The 17,078-nt window shown below is 31.2% G+C and overlaps 1 protein-coding gene across 2 annotated transcripts in view; it reads right to left on the bottom strand.

Moving 5' to 3' along the window:
- Positions 1 to 3,582: 3,582 nt before the first annotated feature.
- Positions 3,583 to 17,078, bottom strand: part of LOC143075434 (protein pelota-like) — a 30,072-nt gene continuing 16,576 nt past the window's right edge. For both annotated transcript variants that reach the window (XM_076250840.1, XM_076250839.1), the window contains exons 7-12: positions 15,534 to 15,574; positions 13,675 to 13,795; positions 12,685 to 12,805; positions 8,928 to 8,999; positions 7,752 to 7,858; positions 3,583 to 6,725 (exon numbers count right to left, since the gene is read on the bottom strand). In XM_076250840.1, the coding sequence (XP_076106955.1) occupies positions 6,643 to 6,725; positions 7,752 to 7,858; positions 8,928 to 8,999; positions 12,685 to 12,805; positions 13,675 to 13,795; positions 15,534 to 15,574 (545 nt within the window). In that variant the 3' untranslated portion in view covers positions 3,583 to 6,642. The remainder of the gene's footprint in view (positions 6,726 to 7,751; positions 7,859 to 8,927; positions 9,000 to 12,684; positions 12,806 to 13,674; positions 13,796 to 15,533; positions 15,575 to 17,078) is intronic.

Raw genomic sequence — 17,078 nt, 5'->3', positions numbered from 1 at the left:
CTTAAATATGAAGCTTTTAAGAAGTTAGCTAACGCCGCCGCCGGATAACTATCCCTATGTCGAGCTTTCTGCAACAAAAGTTGCAGGCTCGACAAAAATCACCTGAAGATTGCTAAATAATGACTCAAACCAGATCTAGATATTGTTGGTACTCCCTCCCAGATTAAAGTAATTCAATTTATTAAAAAAAATCGTAAATGGTTCTGTCTAACCTTGTGATTCGGCTGAGCTGCTGCCAGTGTAAAAAAGAGTAAAAAGTAAAATCACAAAAATACTGAACTCCGAGGAAAACTCAATCGGAAAGTCCCTAATCACTCTTATTGACTGCAAAAAAACAAGTCCAGTCATCAGTAAAATAAAATACACACAAAAAGTTCACACACATGGTGCTTTCTCTTGATTATGAAGAAGCTATGACAGAGTTTTAAAGTCCATGAAATTTTGGCAAATTCATTCCATTTCAAAATCAGTCAACAACGTGAAAACGAAGAGAAAAAACACATTTTCAAATTTTTTGTCCAGCTTCTTTATTTGAACCAAATGCTCCTCAGGGGGCAGCTTTATACGACCGCAGAGTTCGAGCCCTGAACAGTTGGGGCAAGTATGGACACAACATTCAAGCTTGATACAGCTCTGAATTTGGATTGTGATTAAATATTTGACACAACATAGGTTTCTGACACAGAATGAATGTAGTCTAAAAACTTAAACTTAAAAACTTAAAAATTTTAAATTGGACATTTACCTATTATGGTCCAATATCCAAAATCTAAATCCATAGTAAGATTAAGCATATCAAAGAACTCCAAGAATTCTCAGTGTGGACCAATTTGATAGCCGGGCCCATATATCAAAAATCTAAATACATGGTTAGATTCAGCATATATCAAAGAACCCCACATATTCATTTTTTGTTGAAATCAAACAAAGTTTAATTTTGGGCCCCGATTTTGGACCAACTTGAAAACTGGGCCTATAATCAAAAATCTAAATACATGTTTAGATTCAGCATATCAAAGTACCCCAAGGATTCAATTTTTGTTGATATCAAACAAAGTTTAATTTTGGACCACGATTTGGACCAACTTGAAAACTGGGCCCATAATCAAAAATCTAAGTACATGTTTAGATTCAGCATATCAAAGAACCTCAAGAATTCATTTTTTGTTAAAATCCAAACTTAGTTTAATTTTGGACCCTTTGGACCTTAATGTAGACCAATTTGAAAACAGGACCAAAAATGAAGAATCTACATACACAGTTAGATTCGGCATATCAAAGAAAGCATGTCATAAACCTTGTGTTTAAATTTCATAGATTTCTATTTACTTATACTAAAGTTATGGTGCAACCAGGTGCTCTGCAGGGCGCAGCTTTATACAACCTCAGAGGTTGAACCCTGAACGGTTGGGGCAAGTATGGACATAACATTCAAGCTGGATTCAGCTCTAAATTTGGATTGTGATTAAATAGTTGACACAGCATAGGTTTCGGACACAGAATGAATGTGGTCTTATGAACTTAAAATATTTTTTTTGCCTTTGAGCAATTCACTATGCTGTTGAATATTAATCCTCTCAAAAAAATGTTTGAAGAAATTTTCTTTATTTATGAAATCTGAAATGAGAAAAATTTAACCCCCCCCCCCCCATTTTATTTTTCACATCCCCCTTTCCCTTTTGAATCTCAATACAAATTTCTAATGGAGTTTGCAACAATAACTACTCATTTAAATACATCATAAAATATTAAAATGTAACAAAAAGTGCTTGTTATCACTAAATGGTAAAGATTGTTTTAATTTATCAGTTGGTAGTAAAAGTTAATATACATTGTATATTGTATAAAACAATGATTTAAGTTGATTCAACTACTATTGTGGACAAAGAAAGATAACTCCAATCAATTGAAAATTCTTGCTATTGCACAATATTGTGCAATTAGATATTTCTTGCTATTGCGCAATACTGTGCAATTGAAAATATTTGCTATTGCACAATACTGTGTAATTGAAGATTTCTTGCTATTGCGCAATACTGTGCAATTGAAAATTTCTTGCTATTGCACAATACTGTGCAATTGAAGATTTCTTGCTATTGCTGAATACTGTGCAATTGAAAATTTCTTGCTATTGCACAATACTTAATATAATAATTTTGGATCCTGATTTGAACCAACTTGAAAACTGGGCCCATAATCAAAAATCTAAGTACATGCTTAGATTCAGCATATCAAAAAAGCTCAAGAATTCAATTTTTGTTAAAATCAAACTTAGTTTAATTTTGGACCCTTCGGACTTTAATGTAGACCAATTTGAAAACGGGACCAAAAATTAAGAATCTACATACACAGTTAGATTCGGAATATCAAAGAATCCCAATTATTCAATTTTTGATGAAATCAAACAAAGTTCAATTTTGGACCCTTTGGGCTCCTTATTCCTAAACTGTTGGGACCCAAACTCCCAAAATCAAACCCAACCTTTCTTATATGGTCATAAACCTTGTGTTTAAATTTCATAGATTTCTATTTACTTATACTAAAGTTATGGTGCGTAAACCAAGAATAATGTTTACTTGGGCCCCTTTTTGGCCCCTAATTCCTAAACTGTTCAGACCTCAACTTCCAAAATCAATCCCAAACTTCCTTTTGTGGTCATAAACCTTGTGTTTAAATTTCATTGATTTCTATTTACTTATACTAAAGTTATTGTGCGAAAACCAAGAATTATGCCTATTTGGGCCCTTTTATGGACCCTAATTCCTAAACTGTTTGAACTAAAACTCCCAAAATCAATCCCAACCTTCCTTTTGTGGTCATAAACCTTGTGTCAAAATTTCATAGATTTCTATTCACTTAAACTAAAGTTATAGTGCGAAAACCAAGAAAATGCTTATTTGGGCCCTTTTTGGCCCCTAATTCCTAAAATGTTGGGACCAAAACTCCCAAAATTAATCCCAACCTTCCTTTTGTGGTCATAAACCTTGTGTTAAAATTTCATAGATTTCTATTCACTTTTACTAAAGTTAGAGTGCGAAAACTAAAAGTATTCGGACGACCATGACGACGGCGACGACGACGAAGCAAACGACGACGCCAACGTGATACCAATATATGACCAAAAATTTTTTAATTTTTGCGGTCCTATGCAAAAAGAAGGTCATTGATAAGTTTTTTATTTGTAAATATTTATATTACTCAAATAAGTTGTCTTAGGCCCATTTACTTCAAAATGTTTTTCCCTCCTTAAAGATTTTCAATTTTTCAAGGCATAAATTCTAAAGGATGATTGTGACCTAAAGAATGATTGTGACCAATTTTCTTTTAGCTATGAAGATTGGTTTTAGCAAAACATATAATTAATTAAAGATATATCTAAGCTACTGTGCACATTGCATTCTAATGCTTTATTGCATTTTGGCAATTGAAAGGCTGTTGACAAATGTGATGGGACAAAAATCAGATTGCTCAATTTGTTCCATATACCATAGCAAAAGGCTTATAATACAACTTGGTTGTTTCATAACTGGTAACTCTACGATGAAGTAAAATGATAATTATGAATAACAAACAAAATTTTATAAAAAACTTTTTATTTCTTTTCCAATAAATAGTTATATGACAACAATAACAAGACAAGAATAACTTCAATGATTAGAGCTTGAACATGTTTTTTGGGAAGATAAAACACATCCATTCCAGACCTTATATTTATAACTTGTATTTCTCATTCCTTCTAGAAACATTCACATCTTATCAGACCTATTGTTTGTTTTCAAAATCATTAACATATGACATAAATGTTAATAAAGTTATCACCTAAATTCGATAATTTTGGGTATAACAGGAAAAGTTATGTTAGAAAACGGCAAGCATTTTGCCTTTCATGAGTTCTCTTAATGCAAAGTTCTGTTAACGAGTTGACTGATATTTGTGGTAGTTGTGGTCATGTTCACACGACTAGAAAATCATACACATATTTAAATTACCCTTAACTTCTCCATTATTTCATGGAACAGACTTCATCAAATTGTACTATAAAATCAGAATTAAAAGAATGCCTTTAGGAAAATTTTCAAAAATCAAAATATTTCTTTAAAGTTGTTATTTTAAATGGAGGTTCCTGTTGGTTTTTTTTTCTTAGAAATATAGAACCTACTCCTTCATTGCTAATTTTTCATTTAAACATTTCTTTTCAATATAAAAAATATTCCAAGCAAAAATAGTTTTTTTTTCCCATTTTAATTTATCTATTACCTTGCAACTAATTTGACCTCATTTAAAAGATAAATAGTGCTAAATGACTTTAACTCCTATTGACCATAGAAGTATTTTGTCTTAGCCTTATACAAATTAGCCATAAATTATGAACAATGCAGAGATTTTTAACATGAACATATGAAATATAACTATGTTTGTATTCAGGAGGAATGTGTCCATGAGATACAGATGATCCCCACTCATACATATAAATGTTATAAAGGAACATAACTTCAAGGACAGTAAAAGTGATGCTACCTAAATTTGTACTGGGTCTGAGTTTTGTGGTAATTAGCATTGTGTATACATTTCATTACTTATGGTTGAGGCATACTTAACATGCCTAAGTTAGGGCCATAACTCTAGAAACCTAAATTTATGCCACCTAAATTTATGTCACCTAAATTCAAAATTTGATCTTTGTTTTGTGATTAAAGGTATTATGTATAAGTTTAAAACATTTGATTGAAGCAAGCTTAAGTAACAGAAGGGAAACCAATTCAATCACATAGGGACATAGAGACGGATACGAGTAAAACTTAATGACTCCTCTATAACAGGGGCATAAAAATGTTTGTACATAAATGGTTATAACAACCTTTGTTTCAGTGTCCTAATTCACAAATAAAATACACACAAGATTTTAACATTTGGAAAGATAAGAAATATTGCATTTATATTTCATAACAATTAAACAATAGATAAAAATTTAAATGGTGGAATAGCACTTTAAAAACAAAACAAAACAATACTACCGGTATAAAGTTTAACAATGAAAACACTGGGTAGATTCAAACTTATCATTCAAAACTATCATTTTTTTTATCAACAACTGAACTCAAAATTCATATAAATAGAATGAAATGTTTTCTATGTGAAAACTTAACTTGAGGTGAATTAGCAGATATGTAACTTTTAAAACAGGTAAATGCAGTGTCAGTAGAGTAGATTTCAACTGATCATCTAATTAGAAAAGTTATCTCAGGATGATGAATATTGAATAGCAATAAAATCATTTTAATTTTTGTTCAGAAAAAGCAACATTGAATCATCAAAGAATAATATATAAAAATTTCCTGATGTAACAAACAATCAGCAAAACCATTTTCTTAAAATGTAAATATGAGATTTTGAAATATATCAAACCTAATCAAATGCAAAATTATAAGGTCAATCAGATCACAAACTATAATTACCCCTAATACATGTATGTTCAAAACCGAAATAAAATTTCAGCACCATAGTACAATCATAGATATAATATATAACAGTTCTTTCATCATAGTCTTACATTTAATCCTTCGCATGTTGTATTTCAAAAGCAGTCTTTTAAACCATGTAATTCATAAATAAATACAACACTAAATATCTGTATTAACAAATCATAACATAACAAACAAGTAACTAGCTAAAAGCAGTATTTTTCATTTCTCTATTACTGAATAAAATTTCAATTGTTTCAGCTATCTTCATTAAATAATAACCACCTATCAAATTTGAATAAAGAACATTCCAATGCCTTATTTCATAGAATATGACATGATACACATTTCTATTTATTGTAATTTTCAAATCTCTGCTATTTGATGAACAGGCTTTAAATTAGTATTTTATGAGGAACTAGCATAATAAATAAATGGGTTATACCCCCTGTTTTAATTTACTTGAAATCTAATATTATCTGTATATTATCATACTCATGCCTATCACAGTGACGTTATACATGTGTGTTAAGGTTAAAGGCGCACAGCAAAACTTCAAACAAAACAGTTTAATGAAGTGATTTTGTATGATTTGGAGATAGAATAAAGCATGAAGACAACAGATTATGCAGAGATAAAGGAAGATAGCAGAAATGAATTCAACAACTGGAGACACCAAATGTCACAAAGTTTGGTAGTCAATGTATACTGATGAATTAACAATGACCTATAATGAATGGATTTGCTCTCAATTTCTATTCCTCATCTTGACAGTTCCTGGACAGTAATCACATCGTAAAGCAAGATCATAACCATCCCCAGCATCGATCCAAGCTGAATCAACATTGCACATGTAACCCTATAACGGGTCAAATGAGCTTTGAGCATATAACCCTGAGAGAGGTCAAATCAGCATTGTACATTTAAACCTGAAGCAGGGTTAATGAACATTGCAAATGTAACCCTGAAATGGTCAAATGAACATTGCACATGTAACCCTGAGAGGGGTCAATGAACATTGCACATGTAACCCTGAAAGGGTCAAATGAACATTGCACATGTAACCCTGAGAGGGGTCAATGAACATTGCACATGTAACCCTGAAAGGGTCAAATGAACATTGTACATGTAACCTTTAATGGATCAGGTTAACAATATTTTTTTAAAGTCTAGTCTTTTATCATCCTTCCTCTTCTGAATCATCATCGTCATCATGAATTGGGAATCTTAAAATGGCCGCCACACCAGATAATTGTCCTAGTTCTGAAAAAAACAAAATATTGTATTATATAATAATCCTGTGTTATTTAGATTGATACATGGCATTTTCATATCAAATTGAGCATCATATAAAAGTGAGGTTTATTAATAACATCTTACTAATTTAAATCACCTTGATAACAAAACTAGCAATGACTTCACTTTAATTTGTTTCAAAAGTCACTTACAAAACTAGCAATGACTTCACTTTAATTTGTTTCAAAAGTAATTTATAAAACTAGCAAGGACTTCACTTTGATTTGTTTCAAAAGTCACTTACAAAACTAGCAAGGACTTCACTTTGATTTGTTTCAAAAGTCACTTAACTAGCTTATTTATGAACAGAAAAAGCACAAGTCAGCTTTTAGTAACTGGAGTTAATGTAGGATTGTTGTAGAATCATTCTGTAAATAATCAAAGGGACACAACTGTACAATAACATATAAAGTATCTGAACAGTAATGCATTTTTATACATATTTTGTATCAAAGTCTTGACTGATTGTTTTTGTTTAATGTATTTTTCAGTTCTGTTTTATTATATAAAACTGTGTAATTACAGTTCTCTTCATCTTCAACTCATAAAATTATCATTGAAATTTGTTATAAAACATACCTATTTTATACACCTAAAAGTTGATTAAAAAGAACTTTTGGTCTATAAATATAATTCAAGACAAATAGATTTTGATTCATCCATAGCCAACTCAGTTGAAGTGTATTTTTAAGGAAAAACAAGATCATAATGAAAGTTTTTCTCATGTCAATTTTTTTTTAAAAGTTGAAGACAATGAGAGAGAGGTAACTTTGTACTATCAATATCCTTGAGCTATGATAAATCTTAATATTTTTAATAACATTGTAATTTTATGGCTGTTGGATTTTGTTTTGACCTTTTAGCACTTTTGGCATGCACACTAACATGATACCATTGAGCCAATTTCTTATCATGAACAATACAAGTTGTTTGAGGGTCTTAAATCTTAAGTCAAAGATATAACACTTAAAAGAGACTATCGTTTTGACTTACGTTCCCCAGACACATGTAAGCTGGAAAAAATTCTAACTTCCCCTCCATTCTCTTTGACACCATCAACTATTTTTATATATCTTTTCCTCTTTTGTACATCTTGAGCCCTACAATACGAATATCTCCAGTAAACTAACAATATACCACATATTTTCATAATATCACATCATATCAAGAGCATTATTTCATTAAAAAACAAAAGATGAACTTCAGTGCTAACATTATCCTAACTTCAGAATCATCCTAAAATATGAATTCTCTATTTGAAACTGATAGGGAGAAGTGCTGGGACTTAAAAGAGATGTGCTTGTTTCCCCCGAGTCCCTTCTATATTTGGTTTCTACAATAATAAATCTTTCCATCTGTATCCTACTTTTCTAATTCTTTTTTGAATTGTATTAAAATTAATTCTTGCTTGATAATGTCTTTCAATTCAAATCAAACATTATCAGGCTAATTATAGACTGCAGGCATTTTTCACAAACACTAAGAGACGGCAAGATAATGAACACTTTAGAAGCCAAAACTAGGGAGATGTGCTATAAACTTTATATTAAGCACTTAGTTGCTTGAGGCAATGGATGGTTGATGGTCTGAAACAAACAGTTTCTACCCCGTATATTAGTTGTGTATCAATGTTTATAAATGACACTCGTATTGTATGTGTAAATAGAAGAGTTTTACTGTGTATTTTTACCGTTGGACAATAACTTTTAAAACATATCCACTATATATTTTAATGTGTAAATAGTACTTTTACTTGGAGATAATACTTGGTGTTCCTTATAAAGGAAGCTTATACAGAGAGAAGAAGAAGCTTGAGAATACCAAAACATTTTTCGCAGTTTATATCTTCTAGAACACACCTGCATTACTCTGACTCTATGATTGAACTATGTTTAGCCTAGATTTTTAGTATTCATAATGTCATTGGAAGTTATCGATAAATTGCTTTATTTCCTTGGCAATATTTCAAGCATGTTCAGTACAAGAACAAATAAGCTATAAAACAAGCCTGGATGAAGGGCACAGCATTTTGGCTGTCAATGGAAAATTACAGTATGTTGGTATGGGACAGAAGTTTTGCCAAACTTATTCAAATAGCGATTCTTTTGTGTCAAGACTTTCAAGTAAGATATCATTAAATAGAGGACAAGAACTGTTGTTAACACATACCTAAACAACTCATCTGATATCAACAGGACCTCAACAGCCTGCAAATCTACAGCCTTTTCCACATGTTTTACTCTGCAATAAATGATAATAGTAGTTTAAATATAAGACCAAATAAAATCATCATTCTACTGCTATTTATATACAAGTTATTTGGAAAACAAGAGGTTATTAATTCTATACTTTAGTATCAGATTTTTTATTTTCATTCAATTTCATCAAATATTGATTTTTTTCAGTGAATATAAGGCCAATTTAAAAATAAATGATAGATTTTCTTCCCTGCTGCTCTTCTGAAATAGTCCCGTCCCGATTTTTTTATTATAAACCAGATGCTCCGCAGGGCGCAGCTTTATACAACCGCAGAGGTTGAACCCTGAACGGTTGGGGCAAGTATGGACACAACATTTAAGCTGGATTCAGCTCTAAATTTGGATTGTGATTAAATAGTTGACACAGCATAGGTTTCTGACACAGAATGAATGTGGTCTAATGAACTTAAAATACTTTTTTTTCCTTTGAGCAATTCACTATGCTGTTGAATATTAATCCTCTCAAAAAAATGTTTGAAGAAATTTACTTTTTATAAAATCTGAAATGAGAAAAATTTAACCCCCCCTCCCCCATTTTTTTTTCACATCCCCCTTTCCCTTTTTCCAAAACTGATCTCAATTCAAATTTCTAATGGAGTTTGCAACAATAACTACTCATTTAAATACATCATAAAATATTAAAATGTAACAAAAGGTGCTTGTTATCACTGAATGGTAAAGATTGTTTTAATTTATCAGTTGGTAGTAAAAGTGAATATACATTGTATATTGTATAAAACAATGATTTAAGTTGATTCAACTACTATTCTGGACAAAGAAAGATAACTCCAATCAATTGAAAATTTCTTGCTATATTGTGCAATTAGATATTTCTTGCTATTGTGCAATACTGTGCAATTGAAATTATTTGCTATTGCACAATACTGTGCAATTTAAGATTTCTTGCTATTGCACAATACTGTGCAATTGAAAATTTCTTGCTATTGCACAATACTGTGCAATTGAAGATTTCTTGCTATTGCTGAATACTGTGCAATTGAAAATTTCTTGCTATTGCACAATACTTAATATAATAATTTTGGATCCTGATTTGAACCAACTTGAAAACTGGGCCCATAATCAAAAATCTAAGTACATGTTTAGATTCAGCATATCAAAAAAGCTCAAGAATTCAATTTTTGTTAAAATCAAACTTAGTTTAATTTTGGACCCTTTGGACTTTAATGTAGACCAATTTGAAAACGGGACTAAAAATTAAGAATCTACATACACAGTAAAATTTGGCATATCAAAGAACCCCAATTATTCAATTTTTGATGAAATCAAACAAAGTTTAATTTGGACCCGATTTGGACCAACTTGAAAACTGGGCCAATAATCAAAAATCTAAGTACATTTTTAGATTCAGCATATCAAAGAACCTCAAGGATTCAATTTTTGTCAAAATCAAACTGTTTAATTTTGGACCCTTTGGACCTTAATGTAGACCAATTTGAAAACGGGACCAAAAATTAAGAATCTACATACACAGTTAGATTCGGCATATCAAAGAACCCCAATTATTCAATTTTTGATGAAATCAAACTAAGTTCAATTTTGGACCCTTTGGGCCCCTTATTCCTAAACTGTTGGGACCAAAACTCCCAAAATCAATACTAACCTTCCTTTTATGGTCATAAACCTTGTGTTTAAATTTCATAGATTTCTATTTACTTAAACTAAAGTTATGGTGCGAAAACCAAGAATAATGCTTACTTGGGCCCCTTTTTGGCCCCTAATTCCTAAACTGTTCAGACCTCAACTCCCAAAATCAATACAAACCTTCCTTTTGTGGTCATAAACCTTGTGTTTAAATTTCATTGATTTCTATTTACTTAAACTAAAGTTATTGTGTGAAAACCAAGAATAATGCTTATTTGGGCCCTTTTTTGGCCCCTAATTCCTAAACTGTTAGAACCAAATCTCCCAAAATCAATCCCAACCATCCTTTTGTGGTCATAAACCTTGTGTCAAAATTTCATAGATTTCTATTTACTTAAACTTAAGTTATTGTGCGAAAACCAAGAAAATGCTTATTTGGGCCCTTTTTGGCCCCTAATTCCTAAAATGTTGGGATCAAAACTCCCAAAATCAATCCCGACCTTCCTTTTGTGGTCATAAACCTTGTGTTAAAATTTCATAGATTTCTATTCACTTTTACTAAAGTTAGAGTGCGAAAACTAAAAGTATTCGGATGACGACGACGACGACGATGCCAATGTGATAGCAATATACGACGAAAAATTTAAAATTTTGCGGTCGTATACAAATTTATGATTTCTGGATTTTTTTCATGTCCGTTACCATAACCATCGATAATTTCGTTTCATTCAAAACTTCCTGTTTTAAATTTGGGTTTTGTATTTCTTCGAGTAATCTAACAAAAATGATTAAGTGGACATGTTCTGCTGCTCTATGATGACAAAATCATCTACTGAGAATTCATATTGGTTACGAGAAGGACATGCATGAAATATACGGGTTACGAGTCAGTAAAACGCTGTGTCCAAGAACGCAAATAGCGGTATGTCACAAATAATTAGAAACTCATATTTTTTTAATTTATACTATGCCTTTGTGTCAGGAAATTTGGACTGTGAATGATATCCAAAGCGCAAGAATTGTAGAACACATTGGTACAAAAAACATGACTGGATTAAAGAAATTGACACAAGCATGAACTTGTTAGATTTACGACCGTATATTGAAGTAAAAAAAATTGACAAACATATGAATTTTATTATAGCAAGCTCTTGGATTTACTCATGGCTGTGGTTTTTTGTTGACAAACAGCAAACACACTCTGTCCCAATACCCTCAATATAGTCATTAAACAACAACTTTTTTTTTGGTTAAGTTCATGTTTTACATCATAATTATATTTGCATATTGCTTTAGCACCAACCCTATTACTTTCAACATTGCTGGAGTTTTCATTTAATTCTGTACTCATAATACTTGTGTTGCATACATTTGTACCAATACATTTGCTTAATTTTATTTTAAACAAACCATAGCTTAGAAAAAAAAAAATTTTGTGTAGGTATAATCCAACTGAAGAGAGAATTTTTCCACGTTTTTGATGTTTACTATAAATACATTCATATGTTTTTAAAGCGGCAATTACATATATAACAGTGGTTGCCAATCAGAGATATTTATATATGAGTTTGAAAAATTATGTAGGATTACTTATACATGTATATACATGATATAAGCTTATTTTACACTTGCTTATACCCCCCGGTATGAAGAACTCGTCACGAGAGGGTTTCATATGAAATAAAATTTAAAAAATAAAATCCTCCAACCCGCCCCATTTTTTTCAAAAATCTGGATGAAAATCTACTAATTAATTTTAGTTGGCCTAATTTTCAAAATCCAAGATTTAAATGGGCTGCCCATTTGGGCCACTTAAAACAGTAAAATAAGGATGTTTTGTTATCGAGCAGTTTTAATTTGCCTGCAAATTATTTCCCATTGATAAATTCATCATATGTTTATTCTTAATCATTTTGATAATCACAATTTTGAAAATTTCAATAATACTTTTAACAGCCAGTAGAATATAAATAATAGTTGCCTCAGTGGCAATTATAATACATCAGCATATTTCAAAATATGGAAAACAGAAGATGTCTAAAGCTAGAAGATATTAAACTGTTTACCCATAAGAAGCTCTGTCTGCATCATTCATTAGCATTTGATAGAATTCATCTAAAGCTTTTACTTCTGTCAATGCTTTGGTATCAGCAAGCTTTGGAGCCAAACTTGGGTCTTGTAATACTTCTGTAAATAAATGGTACTAATTTATTCTTCTGTATGATACTTCTCATTATCAAATTTAAAAGGACATTACATGTTGTAGTTGTTATTTAATACTTGATCGTTTCTGATTTTTAAAATTCTTATTCTAGACCATGTTGTGTGAAAATTTTCTGTGAAAATTGAAGTGGATGTTTAAGTTCTACTATAAGACTACACAGATCCAAGATTCTTCCACCTTCAGTCAAGAAAAGACTTTAAATAATGTATTATAATTACACCGTATCATAGATTAAATTTATTTGTACAGTGTATGTTCATTTGTGTTTCTACATTTATGATTGAGTTACTCCATTCCAATTGATATTTTAAAATGTGTCTTTTTATGCTGTGATGTTACACTATTGTTTCGCATAATGGAGAAGGTTTGGTACCATTCAAACGTTTATTCCTGCTGCTATTGTTTGCACCTTTCTTAAGTCTGGAATCTGATGTTAAATAGTTGTCGTTTGTTGATGTGGTTCATTAGTGTTTCTTGTTTCTCGTTTTTTAAATAGGTTAGGCTGTTGGTTTTCTTTTTTGAATGGTTTTACACTAATAATATTTTGGGGCCCTGTATTGCTCCATGTTGAAGACTGTACCTTGACCTAGAATGGTTTACTTTTATAAATTGTGACTTGGATGGAGAGTTGTCTCATTAGCATTCATACCACATCTTCCTATATATATTTAAAGACCATTGAACCATGACATATACTGATTCCCAGTTCTTACCCTTCAGTGAATGTTTAAACCCTGATGAGGAGTGTACCAGTACAAACTTTGATTTATTATCTGTAGAAAAGACTGTAAAGATCACTGAACCAATACATATACTGATTCCCAGTTCTTACCCTTCAGTGAATGTTTAAACCCTGATGAAGAGTGTACCAGTACAAACTTAGATTTATTATCTGTCAGTATTTTCCAGTCCATCTTCACAGCCATTGTAAACATATACTCTGCAAACTGGTCCTAAAAAGGGAGATAATCAATTGTTAACATTTACTTTGAAAAATGTCCTAGTATAGAACCAGATGCTCTGCAGGGCACAGCTTTATACGACCGCAGAGTTTGAATCCTGAACAGTTGGGGCAAGTATAGACACAACATTCAAACTCGATACAGCTCTGAATTTGTATTGTGATTAAATAGTTGACACAACATAGGTTTCTGACACAGAATGAATGTGGTCTAGAACTTAAACTTAAAAATTTTAAAATTTTAAATTGGACATTTACCTATTTTAGGTTCAATATCCAAAATCTAAATACATGGTTAGATTCAGCATATAAAAGAACCCCAATTATTCAATTTTTGATGAAATCGAACAAAGTTTAATTTTGGACCTTTTTTTGGCCCTAATTCCTAAACTGTTGGGACCAAAACTCCCAAAATCAATCCCAACCTTCCTTTTATGGTCATAAACCTTGTGTTTAAATTTCATAGATTTCTATTTACTTATACTAAAGTTATGGTACGAAAACCAAGCACAATGCTTATTTGACCCCTTTTTGGCCCCTAATTCCTAAACTGTTGGGACCAAAACTCTCAAAATCAATCCCAATCTTCCTTTTGTGTTCATAAACCTTGTGTTTCAATTTCATAGATTTCTATTTACTTATACTAAAGTTATTGTGCGAAAACCAAGAAAAATGCTTATTTGGGCCCTTTTTTGGCCCCCAATTCCTAAACTGTTGGGACCAAAACTCCAAAAATCAATCCCAACCTTTCTTTTGTGGTCATAAACCTTGTGTTTAAATTTCATAGATTTCTATTACTTAAACTAAAGTTATAGTGCAAAAACCAATGTGTCTTTGGACGAAGACGACGCCAACGTCATACCAATATACGACCGCAAAAAAATGTTTGCGGTCATATAAAACTTAGCGAAAGTGATTAATCTTCTGAAGTATTTTTTAGGAGGGCCAGTGGCACAAATATGAGTAAGGGGTTTTAAATTCTAATTACAGTTCATTGATACATCTTTTCCATTCCTCAATGTGGAAAATATATCTCAATTTTTTATTTTCTTTTCTCACATTTTCAAATATTTGAAATTATCTAAATGAAAGCAGTTTTATATAGTTGACAAAATTAAAGGAATATTAAATCTGCTGCATTTTAATGAAATATATTCTTATTTTCATTTAATGTATTTTTTTTTTGTATATGAAAAAGTATAAATTAGATGCAATTTTTATGATAAGGGAGATAACTCTTCCTTTCTTTCTAATGCAGCTAGTTTACTTGATAATAACCAAGGGATGCAAAATAGAGACCCCCTTCTAGAATTACATAGCCAACTACATAACTTCTCTCCCATTCGGATAATTCGCTGTTTCAGAATCTAATGCATCCTGGGTAATATTTTCAAAAATTTACACCTAAACGTCAGGATTTGTTAGATATGTCATGGAAAATGGAAATACAACCTGTGACGTGATGTTTTTTTTTTCATTTTGGGGTATGAACAATGAAATTACTCATGGTTCTGAATCTTTAGATTCTGAAACGATCAATTATCATAACTTAAAGATGGAACATTGGATTCATTGATAACTTTTGAACTCCCCCCTCACCCACACATAACTAGAATTTTAAAGGATAATAAAACTTCAGTTGATCCCAAAATTAAGATTTGATTTATATACCATTACTCACAACAATTCTATTCTATTTGTTCAGTGTTAAATCATCATGTGAACATTACCTTTACAAAGCCTGGACTTGCAATAAGAACACACTTCACAACTGAAAATAGAAATATATTTCAATCAGATTTTGTATTCCCTCATCTGTGTTTCCTAACATTCACTCATTTAAACACCCAGCTTAACCAGGTGCTCCGCAGGGCGCAACTTTATACGACCGCAGAGGTCGAACCCTGAACAGTTGGGCCAAGTATGGAATAAACATTCAAGTGTGATACAGCTCTGAATTTGGATTGTGATCAAATTTTTGACATTACATGGGTTTTTTTACACAAAACAAATGTCAAGATTTTACAAATCAATTAAAGATTTCTTCTTCAAACTTATTTAAATCTAAAATTAAATTGTTGACACAGCATAGGTTTCTGACACAGAATGAATGTGGTCTAATGAACATAAAAAAATTTTTTTGCCTTTGAGCAATTCACTATGCTGTTCAATATTAATCCTCTCAAAAAAATGTTTGAAGAAATTTTCTTTTTATTTATGAAATCTGAAATGAGAAAAATTTAAACCCCCCCCCCCTTTTTTTCACATCCCCGTTTCCCTTTTTCCAAAACTGATATCAATTAAAATTTCTAATGGAGTTTGCAACAATAACTACTCTTTTAAATACATCATAAAATATTAAAATGTAAAATAAAGTGCTTGTTATCACTGAATGGTAAAGATTGGTTGGTAGTAAAAGTGAATATACATTGTTTATTGTATAAAACAATAAAAAAAACTTCATCAGCAACATTTTATATTGGCAAATTTCCAATCAAGTTATTTACATAAAGTTATTGGCAAATAAAAATAGAAAATGACATCATAGTCATGTCTGGCAAATTTCCAACATATATTATCAACTACTATTCTATACAAAGAAAGATAACTCCAATTGAAAATAAATTGCTATTGCACAATATTGTGTAATTAGATATTTCTTGCTATTGTGCAATACTGTGCAATTGAAAATTTCTTGCTATTGCACAATACTTGATATGGAATCCTGATTTGGACCAACTTGAAAACTTGGCCCATAATCAAAAATCAAAGTACATATTTAGATAAAGCATATCAAATAAGCCCAAGAATTTAATATTTGTTAAAATCAAACTTAGTTTAATTTTGGACCCTTTGGACCTTAATGTAGACCAATTTGAAAACTGGACCAAAAATTAAGAATCTACATACACAGTTAGATTTGGCATATCAAAGAACCCATTTATTCAATTTTTGATGAAATCAAACAAAGTTTAATTTTGGACCCCCATTTGGACCAACTTGAAAACTAGGCCAATAATTAACCAGATGCTCCGCAGGGCGTAGCTTTATACGACCGCAGAGGTTGAACCCTGAACGGTTGGGGCAAGTATGGACACAACATTCAAGCTGGATTCAGCTCTAAATTTGGATTGTGATTAAATAGTTGACACAGCATAGGTTTCTGACACAGAATGAATGTGTTCTAATGAACTTAAAATTTTTGTTTTCTCTTAGAGCAATTCACTATGCTGTTGAATATTAATCCTCTCAAAAAAATGTTTGAAGAAATTTTC

The sequence above is a fragment of the Mytilus galloprovincialis genome, chromosome 5, assembly GCF_965363235.1.
Source record: "Mytilus galloprovincialis chromosome 5, xbMytGall1.hap1.1, whole genome shotgun sequence".
Classification (NCBI taxonomy): domain Eukaryota; kingdom Metazoa; phylum Mollusca; class Bivalvia; order Mytilida; family Mytilidae; genus Mytilus; species Mytilus galloprovincialis.
This window is presented reverse-complemented; position numbering and strand designations above follow the sequence as displayed.